The sequence below is a fragment of the Macrobrachium nipponense genome, chromosome 21 (assembly GCF_015104395.2).
Source record: "Macrobrachium nipponense isolate FS-2020 chromosome 21, ASM1510439v2, whole genome shotgun sequence".
Taxonomy (NCBI): domain Eukaryota; kingdom Metazoa; phylum Arthropoda; class Malacostraca; order Decapoda; family Palaemonidae; genus Macrobrachium; species Macrobrachium nipponense.
In genome coordinates, this window is record NC_087212.1 from 54,493,640 (window position 1) to 54,520,667 (window position 27,028).

At 46.4% G+C, this 27,028-nt stretch overlaps 1 protein-coding gene across 5 annotated transcripts in view; it reads left to right on the forward strand.

Annotated features, from left to right (window-relative positions):
* The window catches only part of LOC135198040 (actin-binding protein IPP-like), a 184,922-nt gene that overhangs the window by 89,504 nt on the left and 68,390 nt on the right, over positions 1 to 27,028 (forward strand). For all 5 annotated transcript variants that reach the window (XM_064225419.1, XM_064225420.1, XM_064225417.1 and 2 more), the window contains 2 exons: positions 15,292 to 15,956; positions 16,214 to 16,454. In XM_064225419.1, the coding sequence (XP_064081489.1) occupies positions 15,292 to 15,956; positions 16,214 to 16,454 (906 nt within the window). The remainder of the gene's footprint in view (positions 1 to 15,291; positions 15,957 to 16,213; positions 16,455 to 27,028) is intronic.

Genomic DNA, 27,028 nt, shown 5'->3' on the forward strand with positions numbered 1-27,028 from the left:
TGCTCTTACGACCAGGAGGCACTCCAGGGTTGGACGAACACCAGTCTGTTCACCAAAAAGACTCGGATTCCTCCCACCAAGAAGTGAGTCTTCCTATTGTTAAAGGACCGAGGGTTTGTATTACGTATCGGAACAAATGACAATTTGTCGAAAATTGCATTTTTCCTAACTATACAAACCTGAGGTCCTTTACATATAGTCCCACCTCATGCCACCCCTCACTCTGCAACTTTTTGCATGGGCCTAAAGCAAAAGTGATTCTTCACCTCTCGGGCGCGCGGGCGCGCGCACGATCGGACAAGCAGTTAACTACCGTTCTCCCCTTGTTCGAAGCTTACGACCGTCCCAGCTGCCGCTAGTTACCTTCCTATTGTTAAAGGACCTCAGGTTTGTATAGTTAGGAAAAATGCAATTTTCGACAAATTGTCATATTTAATTGTACAGTTGGTTTGGTTGTTAAATTTAACTGTACTGTTGGTTTGTTTTTGGATGTTCTTTTATTTTATTTGAACGTATATTATTTTATTTGAAATATACGTTCTGTGTAAGAAACCTGTAAGGTAAGAGTTGCTGTAATAGGCATTGCTATTCCAATTTTATTGACCCTCATAATATGGGGATGATAATGTGGATCGTAGTTCAACAAAATGCAGAAATTGATTGCAAAGAGTAGAGATTGTTAGATTATAGAAAAAATTATTATAGAAGATAGGTCTGGTAAGACCTGAGTTAAAGGGATGCATGTTTTGTCTGCTTCCCCTTTAAGCAAATGCGTACTCGTAATTCCTCTGCTCATTCTCTTTAATCTGTTACTCCAAATGTGCTTCCCATTGATTCAGGGTATTACAGGCGGCCCTCGGTTAGCGGTAGGGGTTCCGTTCCTGGCCGCCGACGCTAAGCGATTTTAAAGCCTACGGCCGCTGCACACCTTTTTTTGAAACTCTAGACCAGTCAAAGGCACCATAATCCTACAGTATTTATGCAGTATAGTACTATAGAATTTACTGTACAGTACATTAAAGTATTATAAATACTGTAAAGTGAAAAAAAGCCTAGCTTTAATCCTTTGGGTATCTAGAGTATGTAAAGATATAATAAGGTTTATACAGTGTACAGGTAGCTGTAGTGTTCAAGTTACGATAATTTGTCTTACGATAGTCTGATTTTATGAGAGACCAAATTACAATAGCCTAACTTTATCCATCTTCTAGTTACATAAGTTCAATAATGGCAAAAGAGAATGATGAAAATATGTTTTTAATGTTATACTCGTTGCGTGAACATGTACAGCCATGAACGACAGAACAAGAAACTACTTTTTTCTTTTTCTAAGTGGAACTGAATTGGATAACATCCGTTTGGCTTGTATTTAAATCATCGTACTACAGCACACTATTACTGTAGTTGTTATAAATTGCGTTATGTATAGAATAAAACTGAGATATCTTAATGTAATAACTTTATTCACTATAGATCATCAAAGATCAATATAGATCAAAGATCAATCAGGAAATATACTGTTAAATATAAACCTAGTTATAACTGAAGCTGAGAAAACTGTTCAGGCTGCTAATGACTATTATCGTACACCGGCAACAAGGATAAAACTCCAGTAAACGTATGCCATCAAACACAACCGTAGATAAAATTGAGATAAAATTATATTAATCAAAACTACTGTGCTTGAAAGAACACATTTTACTGCTGATTTCACGCCGATATAAGATAAATAACGTAAAGTTCGTATTACGATGATAAAGGAGAATTGCGAACGGAATCACATAATTTTTTTATGCAATAAACATGCCGCCAACGTAATCTGTTAACAAAAAAAAAAAGTAGTTCACATTCACAACGAGACATATTCAATTCATATTTCCACCTATAAAAACGTTGTATAAGGAAAAATAACCTTGTCTCATATAAGTCAAGTATCTAGGTATTCGTTTATGCCAACTAGAAGCAAGAGAATTCGCTCAGAATTGCGTTATGGCGAAACAAACTCGTATTCGCCATCAGCTGATTTCAAACCACAACATTGGCCGCTCCGCGGAGTACTGGCTTAGATTTCCCATTATTTTATAATACAATAATATGAGAATACATACAATATTATTGGATACAGTGAAGTAATGTACTATAACTTTTTAAAGGATTCATGGAAAAGGTGCATAATTAATAAAATAACACCATGCATTTTTCGGAACAGTGGCGGACAAGAACGAACATGAAAAACATCCCCTGACAACGTGGAGCGTAGTTACAAAGGCTGCCTTAATTTGTATCGTTTTTATGTACAAAAATAAAAATACCCTATTCGTAATATATTTTCATACACATTTTAAACATGAAAGCATAAACATTAAAAAAATCGACACATTGATCGCTAAATTTGCACTCTTTTTAACTCAATATTTTCAGAAGAGCAGCAGACGGCGGCTTACAAGAACGAACATGAAAAAACATTGTATTTGATAACGTGAAGGGCAGTTTCAAAAGCTGCCTTTTTATCATATTTCTGCACAGAAATAAAAATACCCTATACGTAATACATTTCCATACACATTTTAAACATAAAAGCATGAACATTTATAAAATTGACACATCAATTGCTAATTTGCACTTTTTTTAACTGTATTTTCGGAAGAGCGGCAGGCGGCGGCTCACAAGAAAGAACATGAAAAAACATCGCATTTTATAACGTGAAGTGAAGGGCAGTTTCAAAAGCTGCCTTCGTATCATATTTCTGTGCAGAAATAAAAATACCCTTTACGTAATACATTTTCATACACATTTTAAACATTGAAGCATGAATATTTTTAAATCGACCCATCCATACCTAAATTTGCACTTATGTAACTATATTTTCGGCATAGAACAGCATCAGAGGCATATATTTTACCCTAATACCTATGTAATAACTCTCCATAAATTTTGGTAATATAATTTGCATAATCTTTATGGTCTGAACAGCATTTCTACAAATGTATGAACTCGTTAGACAACTGCAAATTGTGCCGTAAAAATACCTTTAAATGCCTTATTTTTTCATGAATATTTTTGACAACAGCCGTAAAACCGATTCGCCGTTGAGGGAATGTGCCATTAACCGCGGGCCGCCTGTATTGATAGGAGGAAGTAATTTTTTATGTTCACTTGCCGTAAATTTTGTGGTATGTTATTAATTTTCTTTTTTGTGCACTAACCTCTTGAGAGTCTTGTTAAGATCAGGTTTTTTTCCCCTCATTGTTGGGGGAAGGGTCAGCACCCAAGCTTTTTTCTTGCCTTGTCATTGGCACATCCTGTCTCATGCCCTCATGGCTTGGAGTAACAGGGAACTGGGACATATCAGAAAGCTGTGCAGCTCTGTGGGTGTTGTCTCCTTCCTCTTTGATCTGGCATCTGCGGCTCCAGTTCTTATGTTAGCAGTGCCAGCTCTGATGTTAGCGATTCCAAGTCTGACATTATCAGTGCCATGTCTGACATGAGTGGCACCAGCTCTGGCACCAAAATTCGTTCTCTGATAGGATCACTTGGATAACAAAATAAGAAGAGTCGCCCAATGTTTTTACCTCTCCTCAATTTTATCATATTGGATCGACTTGGTAGGAGTGATGCTTCGGCTTATTCTGGCAGTATTTAAGTGAGTTTAGCTGCTGCTGCCAGATATGTATTAAGCATTGGCCAAAGCTGCCTCGTCAAGGAAAATTACCTTTAGCTTTTAGGAGTTTTGCTTGAAACCTCTGAAGCTAAGGGATCTTTGGTGGTTTATTGTGTGATTTTGTGAATTTTGCAGCAATGCTGCGTTCTAGCGCCCCTATTGCCAGCTTGAGCTCACTAATGACCTGTGTACGCTTATCACCTGCATGCCAATAGCTTGTGTGCCTTTCACCTGCATGCCTGTTCTTTTGTTTGCGCACCTATCGATTGTGCTCCTATCACCTGTGCGCCTGTTTCCAGCTTGCCATTCACCTGTGTGCTTACACCTGTGAACCTGTCACCTGCATGATTAATACCCACCTGTAGAAAATCTTGGCAAAGCTCTCTTGTTTTGCCTCCTTTTCATTAGGCATGTGCTTGCCATTGGTAATCTTAACATGCTGTTTTGGGGATTTCAGCTTCTTATTTGGTTGTGGGAGTTTCTGTCATTGAACAGTTGTTTGTTGTGTTGTTTTTGAGTATCCTATGGTTTAGAAACTTTCTCTATCACAAGAGTTTTCTTGTTTAGAACTTAGATGATTTTATTGAGCAGACAGGTTCCAATCAAATCAGTTTCTTCTTTCAGAGCTGAAGCAATTTTTTTTGTTGGAGTGATCAAAGAGGAGTTTTTAACCCTCAGGGGAAGCTTATCGGGAGTTAATTCAGTGCAATCAGCTGCTGCTCTTTTGCTATCGATCATTGTAGTCTTTGCCCCTGTTTCTCTTGTGTGTTTTCTATAGTCAAGACTATTCTCCCGCTACTTCTTTGACAGGAGGATAAGATCTTGTGCTTATGTTGATTGATGAATCAGGTGTCTTTGACATAGAACCAATGAATAGGTAATCAAAATTTTTTCTAGAGATAAATTGCTGTGCAGAACCAATGAATAGGTAATCTCAATTTGTTTTAGAGATGAATTGCTGTGTAGAAGTTGAGTATAATATATTATTTTGGGGAAATAGAACCTTCATTTGAGCTGTATTTCATTAGGTTTGTCTTGGTATGTTCAAGGCTTTAGTGTAGCTACTGGAAAGGGAGCATCTTCTAAGATATTTTCTTCCTTGCTGCTATATATTGGAGAAAGAGAAATGCTTCATAATCTGGGGGTGTCTTTCCAAATCTGGTGGTAGCATTGGGGAAGGACTAGTCCAGGTACGAGTTTTTGACTTTGGAGTTAAAGGTATTATCACTGTTCAAGGTTTTCCTGCAGAGAAAGTTTCACCTTTGTAGCATCTGTTGCCATTGATTGCATCTAAGAGGTTTCAGTGCTTACAGGAGTTCTTTTTAGTGAAGCAGAGATCTTCTCATTAAAGTCATATGATTTTGGGGATGTTTCTTTTCATCTGCCAAGAATCAGTCTTGGGTTCTTTCCAGTTACCTGAACATGGGTCAGAAGGTGGTCTCTTATCAGATTTGATGTTAGTTTAAGCTCTCATGGTAAGAAGGATCCAGTCCTTTAGATGGGTTAAGGTCTGGGTCGCGGTTATAGAAGATCTAGAATGTCATGAGTTTAACCAGTACAGTATTGGAGGAGTTCTGTTACACCTACAATCCCAAATTCGTAGCAATCATAGGAACTTCAAGCATTTTGTATTTAAGGTAAAGCACAAAGCAATGTTATGTACTATATACAGGCAGTCCCTGTATATAGTATATATATCTGGTTATTGGCAGATTCAGTTAATGGCGATCCAGTTTTATGGTGCTTGCCTAGCGCCATAAAATCGGCGATTTATGGTGTCATAAGGTGCTGAGTTCCAGTTATCATAATAAGTAGAGTTATGGGGCCATAACATACCTAACATAGGTGCCATTAACCGGTTATCGGTGCCATAAACACCATAAATTGCACATTTTGTACATGAACTTCCCTGACAGATATATACTTAGCTATAGTCTCCGACGTTCCCGACAGAATTTCAAATCTCGCGGCACACGCGACAGGTAGGTCAGGTGGTCTACCTTACCGCCGCTGGGTGGCGGATGTACGAACCACTCCCGTAAGCTTGTCAGATTTTTCTCTGTCGCGGGAACGATAACAACTGTTGTCGGTTCCTCTCGATAGTTTTTCGATTCTCGCTTGCCTGGAGTTAATTTGGACTTCTTTTGGTGACGTATTCGCTTTGTTTGGCTTGGCATGCGCTGATTGTGGACCGGTTTGATTTTGAGTTTGATTTTCTTTAACGATGTCTGATCTAGAATCGGTAGTTAAAACTTCGGTGTGTTTAGGGTTTGCGTGAATGAAGGATGTAAGGTGAGGTTGCCGAAAGCTTCGGTAGACCCCCACACGGTTTGCATGAAATGCAGGGGGAATGATTGTGCGTTGCTAACCCTTGTAGTGAATGTAAGGGATTGAATGAAGAAGAATATAAGGCTCTCTCTTATGTTAGGAAGTTGGAACGTGATAGAGTGCGTAAGGCTTCCTCTAGAAGTTCTAGCAGATCTAGAATGAGTGAGTTGGATGTGGATCCTAATAGTACTAACGTAGAATTAGAACCTTCTTCCCAAGTTGCAGCCCCGGCTCCCCGCACCGAAGCCGGAGATTCGCCTTCGGAGGCGGCAGCTCTGAAAGCCAAGAATCGTTCTGTGGATCAGAAGATTCGTCAGTTGGAAGGTAAGGAGAGTGTTAGTGATCAGTGCAGTGTCCCCAGTGTTGTGGAGGGTGCGTCTGACCGGCTCCTTAGTGCCTCTAGGCCTAGACCTCTTCCAGACTCCCAGTTCCAGTGAGGTAGGAAAGTCGAAAGCCGCAGGAGGGCTAGGGAGAGCCCCCACCGGTCAGGCGTTCCCCTCGGCAGATCCTGAAGTACGCTCCCAGGCTGCCTCGGATCGCTACAAGAAGGAGCTCCTACGCAAATGCTTCTCCTCTTCGTCGTCTCCCTCTCCGAAGAGAGGTTGGAACTCCCCGGATGCGTCGCGCCCGTTGAAGAGGGCTTGGAAGGCTCCCTGCAGTCCTTTGGCTTCTAGTCCGGAGGTTTTCCCGGAAGAATCGTCGGTGGAGGCGAAGAAACACAAGAAATCCTGTGATCGTTCTTCTTCTCGCGCTCCGCGCTCGGCGCTGCTTCCGAGGAAGAATTAGAAGATTCTCCTACGAGAGTACTCGCGGGACTTCAAGCTCAGATCACGGCGCTAGCAGACTCTCTAGCAGTTAGATCACGTAGGAAGAAGGACGTTTCTCTTCCGATCAAGAGATCTAGGCGCCGCTCTTCAGAGGATCGTTCTCCTTCATATGGGGAGGTTTCGTATGAAGGTGGGGGCTCGCGTGAGCGCCCTCGCTCGCGGGAGCGCCCTCACTCGCGTGAGCGCCCCCTCGCCTGCCTCTCTCTTTCAATTTCAAGGCGCCAAACATCGGTAGGACGCTCTATGGAGAAAGAAGTTTTTTCTCCAGATTGGATTCCCGCTTCCGGTAAGCGCACTGCACCTGCTCATCACGCGATTTCTTCAACTCCCTCGCGTGAGACTTCTCCTCAGCAGCCTCAAGATTATAGAAGGCGCCCTTATACAAGTAGGCGTTCTTCTTCCAGATGTCACTCTCCTCGAGTATCGGATCGTGACTTCTCTCCTGACAGGCATCTAGAGTCTGGTAGGAGTCGTGTGCATGATAGACGGCCTACTGTTAGCCGCTTCCCGCAAGGTAGGCGCCAAGAGCCTACTGCACATAGCTCTCCTAGTAGGCGCTCGTCTCTTTTAAGGCGTCATACTCCTGATTATCTAAGGGCAAGACAACAAGAGTCTTTCAAGCGCCCTTCTCCGTGTAGGCGCTCTCCCGCTTCTAGGCGCACTTCTCCTGACCGTTTGTCTCTTGGTAGGCACCAGGAATCCCGGAAGCGCCCTTCTCCAAGTAGGCGCTCGTTAGTTTTGAAGCGCCCTTCTCCTGAATGTTACCCTCTTGTTAGACGTCAAGAGTCTCGCAAGCAGCCTTCTCCTAGTAGGCGCATTTCGCCTTCCAGTCGAACTTCCGTTGATCGTACGCAACTGGACAGGTATGGAGAGCCGCGCAAGCGCTCTGCTCTCGATAGGCGCTCTTCTCCTGGCAGCCGCTCGCCCCAGGATAGGTGCATAGAGTATAGTAGGCGCTCGCCTCCTCGTAAGCGCCCTGCGGATGTTTCCGAGAATTCTCGGAGTAGGAGCCCTACTCTCCTTTCGCTGAGATTCCGTATACCTCGAAGAGGGAGTCTCATCGTATACTTCCCAGATCTTCTCATCGTTCTCCAGTGGATGTGAACTCTTCTAAGAGAGGGCGTTCTCCAACCTCTCGCTCAACTCCTGCTAGGATCCCTTCGTCACCTAAGGATCTTCCCGCGCATCGCCTCGACAAGACCGTCTAGAAGGGTTGCGGATGAGGAACCGAACACTTCTGCTGCTGTCTCTTCTTACAAGAAGCTTACAGAGCTACTTTTACAAGTTTTTGGGGATTCCCTTACGCCTACGGCTCCTCCTTCTCCTCACTCACTTTTTTCAACGGCGAAGACAGCGAAGAGTTCTTATTGTGTGAGGATGAAGCCAACTCTTTCTATGAAGAAGGCACTGAGGAGTTTTGGTTCCTGGATGGCTTCCAAAGAAGAAGGGGGGAAAACGATGTTCGCTTTTCTCCTTCGAAGTTATCAGGACGCGCTGGTTTCTGGTACGAAACAGGAGAGCCCTTAGGATTGGGTCTACCGTCTTCGGCTGATTCGGATTTTTCGGCACTGGTAGATTCGACAAGGAGAACTGCCCTTAACTCTGCTAAGACGACTTGGGCAATGAACGAATTGGATCATTTGCTCAAAGGTATGTTTAGAGTGCTAGAAGTATTTAACTTCCTTGATTGGTCGTTGGGAGTCCTAGCCAAGAAAAAATTGAAGTGCCAGAGTCAATTTCACCAGATGATCTTATGTGTGTTTTGTCTTGTATGGACAAGTCAGTAAGAGACGGAGCGAGTGAAATCGCCTCCCTTTATGGGGCCGGGGCCGGCATCGTGAAGAAGAGGTCGGTTTACTGTTCCTTCTTAACGAAGTCGGTCTCCCATGCTCAGAGGTCTTCTTTGCTGTTTGCTCCTCTGTCTACTCAGTTGTTCCCGAAACATCGAGTGCAGGACATTTCGAGGTCACTTTCGGCCAAAGCCACCCAGGACCTTTTGGCACAGTCGGCAAGAAAACCTCGCCCTTCCTTACCTACCAAGGCTAAGAAGGAAAAGGCAAGTGTTCGAGAACCCTTTCGAGGGGCATCTTCATCAAGAACCTCTACGTTTAGAGGTCGTAGACCTTCAAGAAGGGGTAAGACTTTCGCCAAGTCTGTTAAAGCCCCCAAATAACTTGCAAGTCTCCTTCAAACAACGGTGGGCGCCAGACTCTTAGAGTTTGCAGAAGTCTGGGCCCAAAAAGGGGCGGATCCTTGGACCCTTTCTATTTTGAGGAGAGGTTACCTCATCCCTTTCGTCGAAAGACCTCCCTTGACGACCATCCCAAGGGAACTGACGGCCAGGTACAGAGACCCCATCATGAATCAAGCTCTCCATCTAGCAGTAGATCAGATGCTGGAGAAGGGGGCTATCGAACTAGTGACAGACCATCATTCATCGGGCTTCTACAACCGCCTTTTTCCTAGTTCCGAAGTCCTCAGGGGATGGAGACCGGTGTTGGATGTAAGCGCCCTGAACTTCTCGTAGAAAAGAAGAAGTTCACGATGGAAACGCCTTCATCAGTGCTGGCAGCGCTTCGTCCAGGGGACTGGATGGTTTCCTTGGATTTTCAGGACGCTTACTTCCACGTACGATCCATCCTTCCTCGAGGAAGTTTCTCAGATTCATGATGGGGGGGAAAAATTTTTTCAGTTCAGGGCTCTGTGTTTCGGCCTCTCGACGGCCCCTCAAGTGTTTCACGGGATTTTGAGGAATGTGGCTCAATGGCTTCATTTGAAAGGGGTGAGGATATCCATGTACCTCGACGATTGGCTAATAAGGGCCAATTCAGAAGATCGTTGTTTGAAGGACTTACAAGTAACTTTAGAATTGACGAAGGCTTTGGGACTTCTCGTCAATTTCAAGAAGTCATCACTAATTCCCGAGCAAGAGTGTGTGTATCTCGGGATACAGATGAACTCTCTGAGTTTTCGGGCTTTTCCCTCGCAGGGGAAAGGATAGCCCGAGGATTCGAGAGAGTAACACCTTCTTAGGGAAAGAAGTATGCACAGTGAGGGAGTGGATGAGTCTGCTGGGGACACTCTCCTCTCTGGAGCAATTCGTTTCCCTAGGAAGGTTGCACCTGAGACCGCTCCAATTCTTTCTTCATCGGAATTGGAGTCGTCGTTCTCAGGATTTGACGTTCTCCCTGTCGTTATCCCAGGACATCAAGAAACATCTCTTATGGTGGACAGATCCCAACCTCTTTGCGAAGGGACTGTCTCTTCAATCACAGACCCCCAACCTGGTGTTGTTCTCCGACGCGTCGGACATGGGGTGGGGTGCAACTCTGGGAACCAACGAAGTGTCAGGTACCTGGGTGGGGGACCAGGTAGCCTGGCACATCAACAGAAAGGAGTTGATGGCTGTGTGGTTGGCTCTGAAGGCTTTCGAGCCCAAAGTCAGAAGATCGGTAGTGCAGGTCAACGCGGACAACACTACAGCTCTGGCATACATCAGGAAACAGGGGTGGGGGGGGACGCATTCCTTCTCCCTGTACGAGACAGCAAGAGACCTTCTTCTGTGGGCAGAAGAAAGAGGAATCAAGCTTCTCACCAGGTTCGTGCAGGGAGAAAGGAATGTAAGAGCAGATCTCCTCAGCAGGAAAGATCAGGTCCTTCCCACAGAGTGGACCCTTCATCTGGATGTATGCCAGAGCCTGTGGAAGTTATGGGGCAGGCCACACATAGACCTCTTTGCCACGTCAAAAGAACAAGAGGCTGGATCCTTACTGCTCTCCGATATCGGATCCAGAGGCAGTAGCAATAGATGCTCTTCTTCTAGACTGGAACGGACTCGACGTCTACGCGTTTCCCCCCTTCAAGATCCTGGGGCTAACTATCAAGAAGTTCGTAGAGTCCGATTCAACGAGAATGACCTTAATCGCTCCCTTTTGGCCGGCCCAAGAATGGTTCACAGAGGTACTGGAATGGTTGGTGGACCTTCCAAGATCGCTCCCGCTAAGGAGCGATCTACTCAGACAACCCCACTTCGACGTACCCACAAAAAATTCTCCTCGCTCTCAGTCTGACTGGTTTCAGACTGTCCAAAGTTTGGTCAGAGCGAAAGGCTTTTCAGCAGCAGCTGCTAAAGCAATCGCAAAGAGCGAGGAGACCTTCACCTTGCGTGTTATACCAGTCAAAGTGGGATGTCTTCAGACGTTGGTGCAAGAGGAAGAACATTTCCTCTTCTCCAGTACCTCTGTGACCCAAATTGCGGATTTCCTTATTTTCCTCAAAGAAGAATGTCATCTGGTTGTGTCAACTATTAAGGGATACCGCAGTATGTTGGCGGCGGTATTTCGGCATAGAGGCTTAAATATATCCGATGATAAGGACCTGCATGATCTTATTAGATCATTTGAAACCATTAAGCGTCCTCATGTAGTACCGAACTGGAATCTAGACGTTAGTCCTACAATTCCTTGGATCGTCTAGATTCGAACCTCCTGGCTTAGCCTCTTTCAAGGACTTGACGAAGAAGGCTATCTTCCTTTTGGCCCTAGCTTACAGCTAAAAGAGTGAGTGAGCTCCAAGCTATTGAGGGCAATGTAGGGTTTAAGGAAGATTCTATGGTATGTTCGTTTCTTCCAAGTTCCTTGCAAAGAATGAAAAACCCATCACGCCCTTGGCCCAGGAGCTTTGAAGTTCGTAGTTTATCTTTTCTAGTAGGGGAAGAGCCTGAAAGAACTCTTTGCCCTATGAGAATTATGAAGTATTTCCTTAAGAGGAAGGAACAACTTAAGGCTAATCAAGATGTACTTTGGTGCTCCGTAAAGGACCCCACTCGGCCCATGTCGAAGAATGCTCTTTCCTTTTTTTCTGAGAAGCCTTATTACAGAGGCACATGTTGCCTGTAAGGAAGATCAGTTTAGACTACTGAAAGTGAAAGCTCACGAGGTGAGAGCCATCGCAACTTCGCTTGCATTCAGAAAAAATATGTCTGTGCGGAACTTGATGGAGGCGACTTTTTGGAGATGCCAATCGGTTTTCGCAAACCACTACCTACGTGATGTAAAAATCACATATGATAAATGCTTCGCCTTGGGTCCTTTCGTATCGGCGGATTCGGTGCTGGGGCAGGGAGCTGAAACTTATCCTGTGTAAATTTTTTATATGTTACCCTATATTTTATATTGTTGTTTTTTGGTTGTCTGAAAGAGGTTGCAGGAGGCACCTCTTTTTGTCGTAATATTAACCCTTTGTATTTTGGTTAGGTGGTCTGGTGGGTTTTGGCTCCTTGCAGAGGTAGTGGTAAGGATCTGTTAGGTAAGCGGACAAGGTCCCTCTAACAGCATCCGACTTGGATTCTACCACAATAGGGGATCACATATCCCAGTGGTAGATCCGAGAGTCTTTCAGCATCAGGTCACGTCCTAGCTGTAGCTCTCCAGGCAATGCAGACTCAGAGATAGTATCTATGAAGTCTTCATCCTGAAAAGGTGAGAACCAAGGTTTTATATCCTACAACATTAGTTGTTTCCCGTCTTACCTGTATTATTGAGCTGTCTCTTACCCTCCACCAAGGGTGCCAATCAGCTAAGTATATATCTGTCAGGGAAGTTCATGTACAAAAATGATATTGTTAAACTACAATAAAGTTTTGTACATACTTACCTGGCAGATATATACGATTAATGGCCCACCCAGCCTCCCCTCAGGAGACAGGTGGAAGAGAAAAATCTGACAAGCTTACGGGAGTGGTTCGTACATCCGCCACCCAGCGGCGGGTAAGGTAGACCACCTGACCTACCTGTCGCGTGTGCCGCGAGATTTGAAATTCTGTCGGGAACGTCGGAGACTATAGCTAAGTATATATCTGCCAGGTAAGTATGTACAAAACTTTATTGTAGTTTAACAATATCATGTTTCAGATAACGGTGGTTTTCGCTTATCAGCCACCCGCTGAAAACAGCGGTGTGGTGATAAGTAAAAACTGTCATTAACCAAAACTCTGCGATTTATGGCGCCAATATCTGGTTAATGGTGCTTATAACTGGTTAATGATGCTGATAACTGGTTAATGGTGCTGATAACTGGTTAATGGTGCTGATAACTGGTTAACAGTGCTGATAACCAGTTAATGGTGCCGCTGTTAGGTATGTTATATCGGCATAACTATTATTGATAAGGCGCTGATAACCAGAACTTGGCGCATTGTGGCGCCATAAATCACCTATCTTATGCCGCTATACAAAAAACCGGATCGCCATTAACCGAGTACACCAGTAACCGGGGACTGCCTTTATCGTCTAACTCATCCGAGCGAAGGGGTTCTCTAGAGAAGCAGAAAATGCCACTGCTATGTGCAGACATAAGTCTACAGACAGAGTCAACCAGGCTAAGTGGGCTGTATTTAGGCTGGTGTAAAAGACGCAACATCTCGTCTTCTAAAGCAACTTTTAGCACAGGTTATATTTAAGATCATCTCAAGGCTTCACATCGTCAACTATTAAGGGTTATAGGGCAATGCTCGGGTCGTTTAGGCACACAGGTGTCAACATTTCAGAGGATTGTGGTATATCTGACACAATAAAGTTTTTCAACACTAGTAAAGTTATCAAGGAAGAATCATGCCCTTGTAGTACTTAAGTGGCTAGAAAGTGCATGTTTTGAACCCATGCGCTCGTCTTCACTGAGAGACAGTACCAGAAAAACATTGTTTTTATTGGGTTTGGCTACGGCTAAGAGAGTGAGTGAGATCCGTGCGATGGATAAAAGAATCTGTTTCTCTACTGGAGATGCAGTTTGTTCTCTTAGTCTTCACTTTCTAGCTAAAAATGAAAACCCGACACCCCTGGCCTCAGTCGTTTACCGTTAAAAGTTTAACTGTGATTCTGGGGCAGAAGATAATGAAAGAGCTCTATGGTCAGTGAGAGGACTCGGATATTATCTTATTAAACAGACAAGATAAGAGGCCTGACAAGTAATTTATGGTACTTGGTGAAAAATCCTTTGAGACCTTTATCTAAGAGCACTCATGTTCTTTTGGAAAGATTTAATAGTGGAGGCTCCTCCCAGATTGGGAAGGATGTCTCACTGGTATTGAATGTCCGAGCTCTTGATATTAGAGCAGTTGCTACCTTGGGAGCATTCAAACATAATCTCTCCCTTTCATCTATTTTGCAATGCATATACTGGAAATGAAGGTCGGTATTCTTAACACATTATTTACATGATATAGAGACTATAAAAAGTGCAGTACACTAGGACCATTGTCTATTACTGGTGAGGTGTTTGGTGAGGAAGTGTAAGAAGCATTCCTTCCTAAGTATTTCCATTCGCCTTGTTTAAGGGTGTTGAGTCCTAGGGGAGCCTAGAGTGTACGATGTACTAGGAGTCCCCACCAGTTTTTAGTGTTGGGGGTGGTGGTAAATTTTTTGTCTAATTTAATGTTAGTATATGTGAATATGTTGTATCTGGTTTTGTTTGTACTGCATCCTAGGGAGGGGCAAATCTTGTATGTTTTGTTGGCAATTGAATATTTCCTTTGTCGCAAAAGCATTTTGTATACAATCAGAGTACTCCTTCGCTGTGTAGTACACAATCCGGTAAAGGCGATCCTGGCTTTACGGCCACACTGCTACCATGTTGAGACAGGTGCCAACCAGAGGCACTATCTACCTGCTGTAGCTCTCTCAACAGGTAAGGAATAACAAGCATTTAAATGCTAGCACATTTTTATTTTAAGTTCTCTTACACATCAAAATTTCTTTAATGGTTTGGGATACTTTTTGTCCATGAATCCCTCCTCCCGTCAGTACGGATTAAGCTAAATAGTTAATGGGTAAGTTACTTATATAAAAATTGTATTTTTATAATAAAATTAATTTAATATATACATAGTACTTACCCAGTAATTACGAACAAATCCCACCTGCCTCCCCTCAAATGGGCTATGGTTTAGGACATAAACAAAGTTGGTTTCTGGGCTGTAGTTGTTCCTTTCTTATACTGCTAGTTTTCAAAATTTAAGCTGCCATTGAGTAGAAACTCTTACCTAAGTAATTAGTGGGTAAGTATATATAAAATTTCATATTATATTATAAAAAAATACCAAATTACTAAGTAGCCTTTGAAGGGTTGGCTGATTTCCACTTTCAAATGTGGGAATCAGATATATAATGGAGAGGCAAGGTTCATTTAAAAAATATAAATACTTAATTTAGTATTTATTTATATACTTACCTCTCCATTATACAGTTTAGGGGGTTGGGGAAGTAGATGGATAGAAGTTGGATATTAATGGAAAACCGAGTCTTCTCGTTTTTTGAAGTAGATGGATAGAAGTTGGATATTCATGGAAAACCGAGTCTTCTCGTTTTTTTGTTTCAATCTGTCGACCTACCACTGGCATGGAAGTAAAAGCTATATGATGGAGAGGTAAGTATTTAAGAAATAAATCTTAAATTGTTTATATATTCTTTAATTTTGCAGGTATTTTCTGCAGCTATCCGATGGATAGGTCAGGACATTACCACCAGACGGCGTTATGTGTTTGAAATATTAAATCAAGTGAGACTACCTTTAATTCCAAGCAAATTACTAGAAAAGTCAATTAATGAATGTTGTGATATTAGTTTGAAAGTTGCTTTAAGGAGCATCCAGAAAGATCTGGTCAGTAAAAGAGGAAGTTTGGTGCCTCTGTATGTCCAACCTAGAATCTGTGCCAGAAAGAAAATTTATGTAATTGGTGGATCCAAAAGAGAACTTATAAGTTCATGGACAAGATCAGAATGCACCTTTGAAAGTGTAGAGTGTTTTGATACATTCAGGAAAGAATGGCAAAGAGTATGCCCTATGGAAATTGGCAGAATCCTTCCTGGTATAGCAGTGTTAAATGGTAGAATATATGTTGTAGGTGGAGAGCAAGAAAGCCAGATTTTAGCAAATGGTGAAGTTTATGATCCCCAAGAAGATATTTGGACGGGTATGGCTTCCATGGTGATTCCAAGGTGTGAATTTGGACTCTGTGCTCATGAGGGTTATTTGTATGCCTTTGGAGGGTGGGTTGGCGAGGATATTGGAGGTTCAATTGAGCGATATGACCCTATAGCAGATGAATGGAGGCTAGAGTCAAATATGCCAGAAGCAAGATTCAGGTAAAGCTACAAGTGACACTTGTCCTTATTTTTTTTTACATTGACTTTTCTTAAAGTACTTTTATAGTGTTACCACATAGCTGTAGTAATAGTTATGTTGGCATTTTATCATGATGTACTGTAACATCACATACAATAATTGCAATAATGACTTTATTATTTAGTAAGAGCAACTAATCCCAATTGCTCATTGTTGTTTCTAAACTTGTATTTAAAATATATAGGAAACTATCATCATCTTTATATTCCACACACAGCATGGGAGTAGTTGAGCATCATGGTCTCATCTATGTGGTTGGTGGCTGCACACATAGTCAGCGTCATCTTCACGATTTGCTGTGTTATAATCCCATAACAGGAGAATGGCAGAACTTGGCTCCTATGCTCACCCCACGTAGCCAAATGGGAGTCGCAGTTTTAGATGGTTTCCTGTATGTTGTTGGAGGAACCAATAGGCACAATGTACTCACTTCAGTGGAAAGATATTCATTTGAACAGGTATGTTTTCAGGTGCTCAGTTGAGAGTAGTTTTTATAAGTGTAATTTTATAAATGTAATAAATAGCAGTCGTTTATCAAAATTACCATAGTCATGGAATCCTGGGTGCTTTTTTACCATATAGGAACAATAATTAGGTACCCAAGAAATTACAGTAATGCACCAAAATAACTGACTGCAGTATGTCATACTTACAAATATATCGATGTGAAATGGAAATATCAAAATCCTACACGATATCCCCCTTATTATGGGACCACCTTGACGTGGTGAGGGGGCTCTTGAACCTCATGAATCTCTTCCCAGGTTCGAACCCAAGAGTCCCATATGACATTATATATTTGTTCCGATACATAATACAAACCTGAGGTCCTTTAACAATAGGAATGTAACTTAGCGGCAGCTGGAACCGGTCGTAAGCTTCGAACAATGGGGTTCGGTAGTTAACTGTTTGTCCGATTGTCGGCGGTCAGCGTGACTGAGAGGAGAGGAGTCACTTTGCTTTCGGCTGCGCTGGGTGATAGACGTGTTGTTCGCCGCTCTGCCCGCTTTCGTCGTATGCTTGGATTTCTCCTTCATTTTGTGAAGATATTACTTTCTCTTTTACTAGTGTGCTTGTGTGAAAATAACGTGAGTACCTGGTTATTTTTTGTATTTTGTGTATTGACTCGTGTGAAATGGATTCCCACGAGCCGGAAAGACCCCTTGCCCCTCCGTCGGCCGCAGATTGTGCCCTGGTGTGGAGGGCCGTAAGTGTGGGGCCTTTTGTTCTATTTTTGAGGTAGATCCTCATGAGTTGTGTGCTCGGTGCCGAGGGCGTGAATGCTCTCACGCCGAGCCCTGTGATTTGTGTATTGTTTGGTCGGAGCAGCAGTGAGGGCGTTATGAAGGGAGGAAGAAACCGCGTAAGCCGGCCAGGGAGTCATCGGAGGGATCTCCAGTTACTTCCTTGGTTACAGACACGTCTTATTCTTTTCTCCCTCCATCACAGCTCACGCGTATGGCTCTTTCCCCTTCGGGTGGGGTATCTCACTCCTTCTCTTCCCTTGATCAGTCGAGTGTAGAGGAGGGGGGTGAGGTACCCCGATGTGCAGTTGTATTTGGGGGACGATCTCGGCCGGGTCTAGTACTCGCTGGGGCTCCAGGGGACACCGAGCGTTCAGGGGCTGCTGGGCCATCTCGCGAGGGGGACCAGGCCGGTAACCCATGGCCCGGTGACGACAACCATGACCACAGTGTCCACGCCGGGTTACGTTGCTCCTCCTCACCTGGTATGTACTCAATGTGTCGATGGTGACCCCGACAGCTGCTGTGCAGGCGCCGCTGCCGGGTGTACAGAGGATGATCGTGACGCCGCCCTTTAGATCTGCCGCCAGTACCGAGGATGCCGCTGGTTCCTGCTCTGCCGTCTGTTCCAATGGTTGCCATCCCTGTACCAGTTTCTGCCGCCGTCGTACCTGCCCGTGGTGTTGCTGCCCCCGCCCCAGGTCCTTCTGGACAGATGCAGCCCGGCCCTATTGCTTCGGCAACTGCCCCAGCTCCGTCCTGGATGGAAGACCTGATGGTGGTCCTGAGGAAGCTGACGAAGAAGAAGAGGATGAAGAGGAAGGTGTCGTCGTCGTCGTCTTCTTCGTCTGCTGCCGCCGCTTCCCCTTCAACTTCCAAGGCCCTACAGCCGAGGGAGAAGAAGGTAGCCTCCTCCCCCCCTAAGAAGTCTCACTCTGAGACCTCTAAGGGTCCGTCCCACTCCGGTGGGATGGTTGGGACTTCCGCTGGTCATCCTATTCCTTCGGGAACGGGTCCCATCTCTCCTTCCGCAAGGAAGAAGAAAACGGGGACCGGAGGAGTACCGGCTAACACCTGTACCTCCTCACCTGGCGCCAGAGGTTCTGCCTCAACACTAGGTACCGTCTCGGCCTCTTGTTCGCGAGAGGTACTGAGTGTACGGTCGCCCACTGGTGCCGTGCAGCCAAGACCCAGGCAACCGAGTTCGCTTGGCGCCATAATCCAGGCACGGAGCGGAAGACTGGTGGGAATCACCTGGGAGTCACCTGGGAGTCACCTAGATGACTCCCACCAGGCCAGCGATCGCTCTCGTGGCGAGCTGCCGGTACCCAGGGTTGACATGACGGTCCCAGACCGGCCGCGGGCTGAGGCAAGGAAGTGGTCCCCTCGGTCGCCTGGACCAGCTTGACGCGCCGTGAGGACAGGCCTTGCTCCTACCGTGACAGCGGACTCTGCCGGGCCCCTGACCGCCGCTCTCACTGGGACCAGGTGGATAGGGGGACCAGCAGCAACTCTTCTGACGCTCGGGACCGTCGCCGCTGTTCTCGGTCTAGCCGCTCTCCCCTGGAGAGCTGCTCGACCAGGCCTGCAGCCCGATCGCCACCGCGGGTAAGAGAGCGTCTGCAGCCCCCCCCCCAGCACACCAGTTCTGCCGGTGGGCGAGGGGGGTGTCAGGTCTTCCTCCTCTCCGATCCCTTCATTGTTCTGGTACGGTGTACAAACCATCGGTCCTTTTACAATAGGAAGGTAACTAGTGGCAGCTGGATGGTCGTAAGTTTCGAACAAGGGAGTTCGGTAGTTAACTGCTTGTCCGACAGTGCGCGCGCCGCGCGACTGGGAGGCGAAGAACCACTTTTACTTTCGGCCTTGTGGTGTGAAGACGTGCTCGCCGTCGCTCTTTGCCCGCTTCATCGTCGTATGGTTTGGATCATAGTGAATTTATTTTACTACTGTTTGTTTGTGTATGAAAGTGAAACTGTAAATACTTCTTTTCATTTTTCATATATTATTGTTATTGTGATTTCAACATGGATCAAGGATCGGATCAATCTCCGTGCCCTCCCATCAGCCGCCGACTGTGCCCCAGGGTGGAGGGCTGCAAGTGCGGGAAGTTTAGATCCATCCCTGAAATTGATCCCCATGTCCTTTGCGCTCGGTGCCGAGGGTGGGAATGCTCTCGGGCTGAGCCGTGTATTGTGTGTTGTGATTGGTTGGAGGTGCAGTGGGGGCTGTATGAGGGCAGGAAGAAGCGAAGGCCTGCCAAGGAGTCGTCGGAAAGCTCTCCCGCGACTCCCTTGGTAATTGACACTTTGTCTTCTTTCTTGCCCCCCACTCAGCTCCCTCGTATGGCACCTTCCCCTTTGGGGGGTGGTATCGAGGTCCATCTCTTCTCCCGATCCGTCGAGCGTGGAGGAGGGCGCTCGGTACCCCGACGTTCAGTTGTATTCGGGGTCTTCTGTTCGTTCGGGGTGGGGTTCCCCCCCCACACGCGAGGGGAACCCCTCCTCTATACCCGACTCTTGCTTCTGCAGGTGCTTCTGCCGTGGGGGATGACCTTGGACAGGTATGGGCGTCATTGGGACTGCAGGGCGTGCCGAGTGTCCAGGGGCTGCTCTCTCATCTGGCGGGGTCTGGTGCGGTCACCCATGGAGTGGTGACCACTACTACAACCACCATCTCTACTCCAGGGTACACCACCCCTCCTCACCTGGTGTATTCTCCTCACGTGGTGTCAGTGACTCCTTCAGCCGCAGTGCAGGGTCCGATTGCCGCCGTACCAAGAGGGGTGTGCCGCTGCTTGCCGGATTTGCTGTGCTGCCTCGCCCGGACTTTCGCTGCCTGCCCAAAGAGCTCTCCCCTGGACCTGCCGCCGGTACCCAGGATGTTGCTGGCTGCTGCCCCGTCTCCTGGCTTACCTGTGCTACCTGCCGTTGATTCTGTGCTGGCTGTTCCTGCTGTTCCTGCCGCTCCTGCCGTTCTTGCTGTTCCCTACCTGCTGACGTCATCCCAGTCCACAGTGTTGCTGCCCCAGACACTGGTCTGTCCGGACAGGTGCATCTGGGCCCTGTTGCTTTGGCAACAGCAGCCCCGGCTCCGCCCTGGATGGCTGACCTCACGTCTGTCCTGAGGAAGCTGACGAAGAAGAAGAGGAAGAGGAGGAAGGTGTCGTCGTCGTCTTCATCGTCTTCTTCGTCGTCTGCAGCCGCCTCTTCCCTTTGACTTCCAAGGCTACCCACCCACGGAAGAAGAAGGCTGCCTCCTCCCCTCCTAAGAAGTCTCCTTTGGGAACTTCTCAGGGCCTGTCTCACTCTGGTGGGACGGGGGTTCCTTCCGCTGGTCCTCCTGCTCCTTCGGGAGTAGGGCCCATCTCTCCTTCCGCAAGGAAGAAGAAGACGGGGCCCAGAGGGGTACCGGTTAACACCGGTACTTCTTCGCCTGGTGCTAGAAGTTCTGCCGCTACACCAGGTTCCGTCTCGGCCTCTCGTTCGCGAGAGGTACCGGGTGTACGGTCACCTACGGGTGGCTGTGCAGCCAAGAACCAGACGCCAGAGCTCGCTCGGCGCCAGGTTCACGGCACGGAGTGGAAGGCTGGTGAGAGCCGCTCAGGTGACTCTCGCCAGGCCAGCAGTCGCTCTCGTAGCGACCAGCCGGTCACCCGGGTTGACGTGATGGTCCCAGACCGGCCACGGGCTGAGGCTGGGAAGAGGTCCCCGCGATCGCTGGCACCAGTCATGGCTGGCGCCAGTGGTTCGACGCACCGGTCTCACCGGGACAGTGGTCTCTGCAGGTCGCCTGACCGCCGCTCCCACAGGGACTGGACAGGTAGGGCGACCAGCAGCAGTTCCTCTGACGCACGAGATCTGGGCTGCTGTTCTCAGTCAAGCAGCCTCCCCAGGGGAGCGGCACGACCAGACCTGCAGCTCGATCCCCACCGCGGGTTGGTGATCGCCTGCAGCCCTCGAAGCACACTAGTCCTGCCAGTGAGCGAGGGGGGAGCGTCAGGTCTTCCTCTCCCGTGCCTTCAACTTCCTCTGGTTACACTGGGAAGGGCGAGACACCGAGGAGTGATCGTGAGGGACGCACCCCAAGACCCCGTCACGAGGCTGTACATACCAGGCACGGTCTTAGGATTGACCAGGTCATACGTGCAAGTGACAGGAAGAGACCGAGAGGGGTCTGTCGCCGTTCCCCCCTCCTGAAGGGGAAGGATCTCGGTAGTTGCTCTTGTTCGAGGGACTTGACGGTCCTATTCCACAAGATGCAGTCACTCCGGAGATCCAGAGGAACTTTGCCGAGGTTACTGTGCTGATTCGTCAGCACAACGATCTCAGGGAAGGATTACCGCTCCCACCATTCGAGCCCACGTCCCGGCTCGAGTCGTTTTGGGGTCCGAAGAAGGAGCCCCAGACTGACGGTGGTCTGCCGCGATCGGAACTTGCCGACTCTGTGTTAGACCAGGTGGAGTCTCTCGTCTCCGGACAGGAGGGCTCGCTGAAGTCTGGCAGGTTGCACAAGCTACTTCCTCCTCCTCTACTGCGACAGTGGCGTTTCTACGTACCATCTGAGGATCCAATGCCGCCCAAACAGGTGAACCCAGAGTTAGCCAGGCAAACTCTGGGTGTGTCTCTGCAGCAGCTCCTGTCAGAGAACCTCTGGTTCTCGCAGCAAGAGGCACTGGGCCTGGAGTCCACCGCTATGGCGGCTTTCCAGGCCGTCTCCTGGTTAGACCTGTGGTCCCTCACAGTGTCTAAGGTCGCAGCAAACTCAGGGGATATTTCTCTTGAGGATGACGCAGCTTTCAGGAGACTTTGTCAGTCTGGAGGAAGGGCCATCTCCTTCCTCGCCCATCAGACGGCAAACCTGTAGGCCAACCTGGTACTTTGCCAGTCCTTACCCAAGTATCCAGGGCGGCTGGGCGAGAGGCGGCGCTTGGATTACGGAACGGTGTGGACATTTCCACTTTCGTCTAATTTAACTACTAAGGTGAGTCTGAGAAGGGATCGTTGGTTAGGAAGGGTTTGCATTTGAAGCTAATAGTGGGAGTTGTGGTGGTTGAGTCACCACCTGATATGGTTTGGACCTGAGAGTAAGTAATGGGATTTTCCCATTGCTATCTTGAGGGCGGAACCATCTCCAGGGACTGGCCCATCAGAATCCAGGGGGAGCTGGTTTTCTGGGGGTGGGACTCCTGGCTTTTGTCCGGAAGCCCACCAATACGTTTGTGGTGGGGAGTTGATTCCCATAGTGGAATCAGAGCTCCCAGCAGGCGGATTGGCTTATACCTGGGCCACCACAAACGTATTGGTGCTATCCTGTATGGGTAGGGTATGGGGTGGACCATTGGGAGTCAACTCTCACTAGTGCCATTGGTGGAGAATGTGAATACCTGAGTGACTCACGATACTTTCTTGATATAACCAAGTAGTAAGAGTTTTATTTTTTTTTTTTAGAAAACCAAATATGGATCCGGACTATGAACCCACATCCCCTGGGAAAATGGACTCACTGGCACCGTTGACGACTTCTTGCTCAAACAAAGACCATTCTTTGAACCCCCCAGACGCCAATAATAGTAGAGTGATGCATTTGAAAGTTATACATATGAAAAATATTCCACTTCAGTGTAACTATGAGGATATCTCGACATCTTTGAACATGTTTGGCAATATAGCAGAGATTCGTATGAACTTTCTTGACACAGAAGGAAAATGGAAGCTTGGGTAACATTTGATAAACATGAAGATGCTTTTAAAGCAACCTGTAGTATTGATACCTTGAGTGTATGTAACTCATTAGTTAAAGGAGCCTTGACGGATAAAGCCCCAAGAAACTTAGACATTTATAAACCTGCAGAATGGAATCCAATCAACTCCAATAGTAGCAACGTTGACGAAATAAGAGTCCCCAACCTCCTAAATGGCTGGTAGTAAAAGCCAAGGAGGAAAACTTCAACTATTACAAGTTTAGTAGGTACCTTCAGCAAAAAATAGGTGGCATAATGAGTGGTGACATTAGTAGATTTGGTAAGAGCTCTGTACTTATTCATGCAAAATCTAAAACTCAGTCACAGATGCTAACAATGATGAAAGTTGATAACAACGATATAATAGAGAAAATTAGTCCTCACTTAAATTTTAGCTATGGAAGAGGTGTGGTTTTTCGATAGAGACTTGTACGAGTTTACTGAAGCAGAAATTTTAGATATGTGCCCATCAACTGTATGGAAAGTGAAAAAGGTCCCAAATGGCAACATGATGATTTTTACTTTTGAAGACAGTAATGTACCATCTCATATAGTAATAGAAAATGAAAGAGTGCGAGTTAGACCTTTTCAACCAAAAGCATTACAGTGCTTTAATTGTTTTAAATTTGGTCATCCATCTAAAGTTTGTAATAATTGCTCTGCCCTAGAACATGGCCCATGCTCAGATATACCTAAATGCATTAATTGTCAGCTAGAGCACAAATCAGTTGATAAAATATGTGAAGAATTTAAAGTTGAAACAGCAGCAGTTAATAAAGCATATACAGAGCACATCAGTATTGGACATGCAAGACGACTCTTGGGAAGAGCCAAGAGTTATTCTAAAGCCCTTACTACCACAAGGGCTCCTTCCTCATCCTCAATGAAGGATGCCTCAGCCCCTGTGGTTCAACATTCCACCACTAGGGCTCCACTCCAATCTGCTGATCCTTCCTCATCCTCAATAAAGGATACTTCTACTCCTGTGGCCCGACATACTGGGCCAAGTGCTCAGCCTAGTAAGGTTAGAGCACAATCGGCAAAGACGGACAAAATAAACATTCCATATAACAAACTGGATATCTCCCTCAAACCTCCCTCTACTCCTCCTTTTGCATTATCTCAGGCAGAATCTCTGCCTGATTTAATGGAATTAGAGGGAAAAAAACAAATGAAGAGGGTAAGAACACCCTCATCCTCTCCTCCATTAACTCCAACAAAAGAACAAACAAAATCAATGAGCAAACTGGCGAAGAAAAACAATCATCAAAAACTTACAAGCAAAGCTTCCCATCCACTAAACATTCAAAAATGACCTTGAATAGATGACTACCCTCCAAAACCTAGACACCTTCTCTTCAATTTTACAGTGGAATTGTCAGGGACTTCGTGCAAAATATGAGGAACTTAAAGTGTTACTCTATAAATACTCCCCTATTGCTGTATGTTTACAAGAAACAATGCTTGATGTCCACACACCTTGCCCTAGAGAGTATATATCATATAGAACACAATATAATTTGGAAGTGGGAAGACATGGAGGTTGCCTTATTTATGTTCGCAGGGACATTCCTCATTTTCCAATCCCACTAAATACACCTTTACAGGCTGTTGCGGTTCAAATTCACCTAAGACGAAAATACACACTGTTCCCTTTATCTTCCACCAAACAATCCCATCACTCGAGAAGAACTAATTGATTTACTTCATCAGCTTCCACGACCATTTCTTCTCATGGGAGACTTAAATGGCCGACATCCTTTATGGGGAGATGTGACATCAAATCAAAAAGGAAATATTATAGCTTCCATAATAGAAAATGAAGATTTAGGACTTTTAAATACTGGAGAACCCACTCATTATCATATCCAGACAGGTACAGTCTCATGCTTAGACCTTACAATATCTAGTTCCAATTGCACGATGGATTTCAGATGGAAGACCAATGATGACTGGCAAAGCAGTGACCATGCTCCCATAATAATAAATTCCAATGATGACCCACCAGTTCAAAGATCTCCACGGTGGAATGTTGAAAAAGCAGATTGGAACAAATTTCAAGAGCTAAGCGAAATAGAAAGTGATGCAAATGACTTCCCAACGGCAGATGATGCAATCGATTTATTAAATGGGACATTCCATACAGCAGGTATACATTCTATACCAAAAACTACAGGTCTTTTGTTCATGAAACTTACCTGTCAGATATATATATAGCTGTATTTCTGACGTCCGACAGAATTTCAAAACTCGCGGCACACGTAGTGGGGCGGCCAGGTGGTAGTACCCATTCCCGCCGCTGGGAGGCGGATATCAGGAACCATTCCCATTTTCTATTCATATTTTTTCTGTCGCCGGTGCTGCAAACAACTGTTTGCAGTACCTCCGTCTAGGATTTTTTGATTATCTCGCTTAATATTATCTGGATTGACTTTTGGTATCGACTTCTGGATTGTTGGATTGGCACGCGTAATAGTGGATTGGTTTTTGATTTTGGATTGGCTTTTCTGTGTACATGATGTCGGGATCAAGTACTGGAAGTTTCAGAGTGTGTGTGAGGAGTGAATGTAAGGTGAGGCTTCTTAAACCTTCAGTTGATCCTCACACAGTTTGTATGGATTGCAGGGGGCATGTTTGCTTGGTTGATGATCGGTGCAATGAATGTAAGGATTTGGATGATGATAAATGGAAGATGTATGAGACCTATCGACGTAAATTGGAGCGCGATAGAGTCAGGAGGTCTTCCTCCAAGGGCAGTTCTACTAAAGGTAAGGATAGTAACATTTCTCCTCCTCTAACACCAGTAGATTTTGCTCAACCTAATCCTGTTTTGTTGCCTTCGGGCCCCAGTGCTGGGTGGTGCCCTGGAGAAGGTAACAACCCTTTCTCTGATTCTGGAGTCTATTCGTGCTCTCGGATCTAAAGTTTTGGCCCTAGAAACCGGCCCTGTGAAAGTTTGTGTTAGTGCCCCTTGTGTTGTGGAGGGGGCGTCAGATCGGCCCCATAATGCCTCTAGGCCTAGACCTCTATCGGACTCCCAGGACTCAGGGAGTGGGTATGTCGAAAGCCGCAAGAGGGTTACGGGGGCTCCCCACCGATCTGGCGTCCCTTCGGCAGACCTTGTTGCTAAATCCCAGGCTGCCAAGGAGCGCGCACGAGCGCGTGTCCTGAAAGATTGCTTTTCGTCCTCTGAAGCGTCCTCCCCGCGCAAGGGGTGGAGCGCTCGGAGAGACTCGCGTCCGTTGAAAAGGACCTTTCGCTTTGAGGACGCTTCACGTCCTATGTCTCCTCTTTCGTCAGAGGACGCTTATGACGCCTTTCCTCCTCAGAAGAGAGGAAGGCTTTCTACCGACGAGGACGTTGGTTTCCACGCACAGGCGTGTTCACCTGAGAGGCAGATAGCTGTACCTGCTAGAAGGAAGGAGGCGTCCCCTCGCCCCTCGCCTTCTCGCAGGCTCAGATCCATGCCCCTTCTTATGCTCCTTCGTCACCTACGAAGGATATCCTAGTGTCCCTTCAGGACCAGATTACGTCGCTGATGGCTCAGAGGACTCGCCCAGCAGCAGTCGAGCCTAAGCGTAGGAAGGACGTTCGGCTGCCCGTCAAGAGGACGAAGCAGCCTCATTCTCTCTCGTCTCGCTCGTCTCTCTCTCCTCCTCCGGATCGTCACCGTTCTCGTTCTCCGAGTAGATCTTTCGCTCTCTCAGGAGAGGACGCTCGCCAGGACGCTCGGCGTTCGAAGCAGGACGCTTTCGCTCTCGGCAGGGAGCTGTTGAGGACGCTCTCGGCAGGACGCTCGGCGTTCTAAAAAGGACGCTTTGCGCTCTCTACGAGACGCTTTTGAGGACGCTCGGCAGGACGCTCGGCTTGTTCGAAGCAGGACGCTTTGAGTTATCAACAGGACGCCTTTGAGGGACGCTCCGCAGGACGCTCACTGTTCGAAGCAGGACGCTTTTCGAGCGAGGCAGGACGCTTTTTGAGGACGCTCAGCAGGACGCTTGCTTGGCTAAGCAGGACGCTTTTGGCGCCTCTCGTCAGGAAGCTC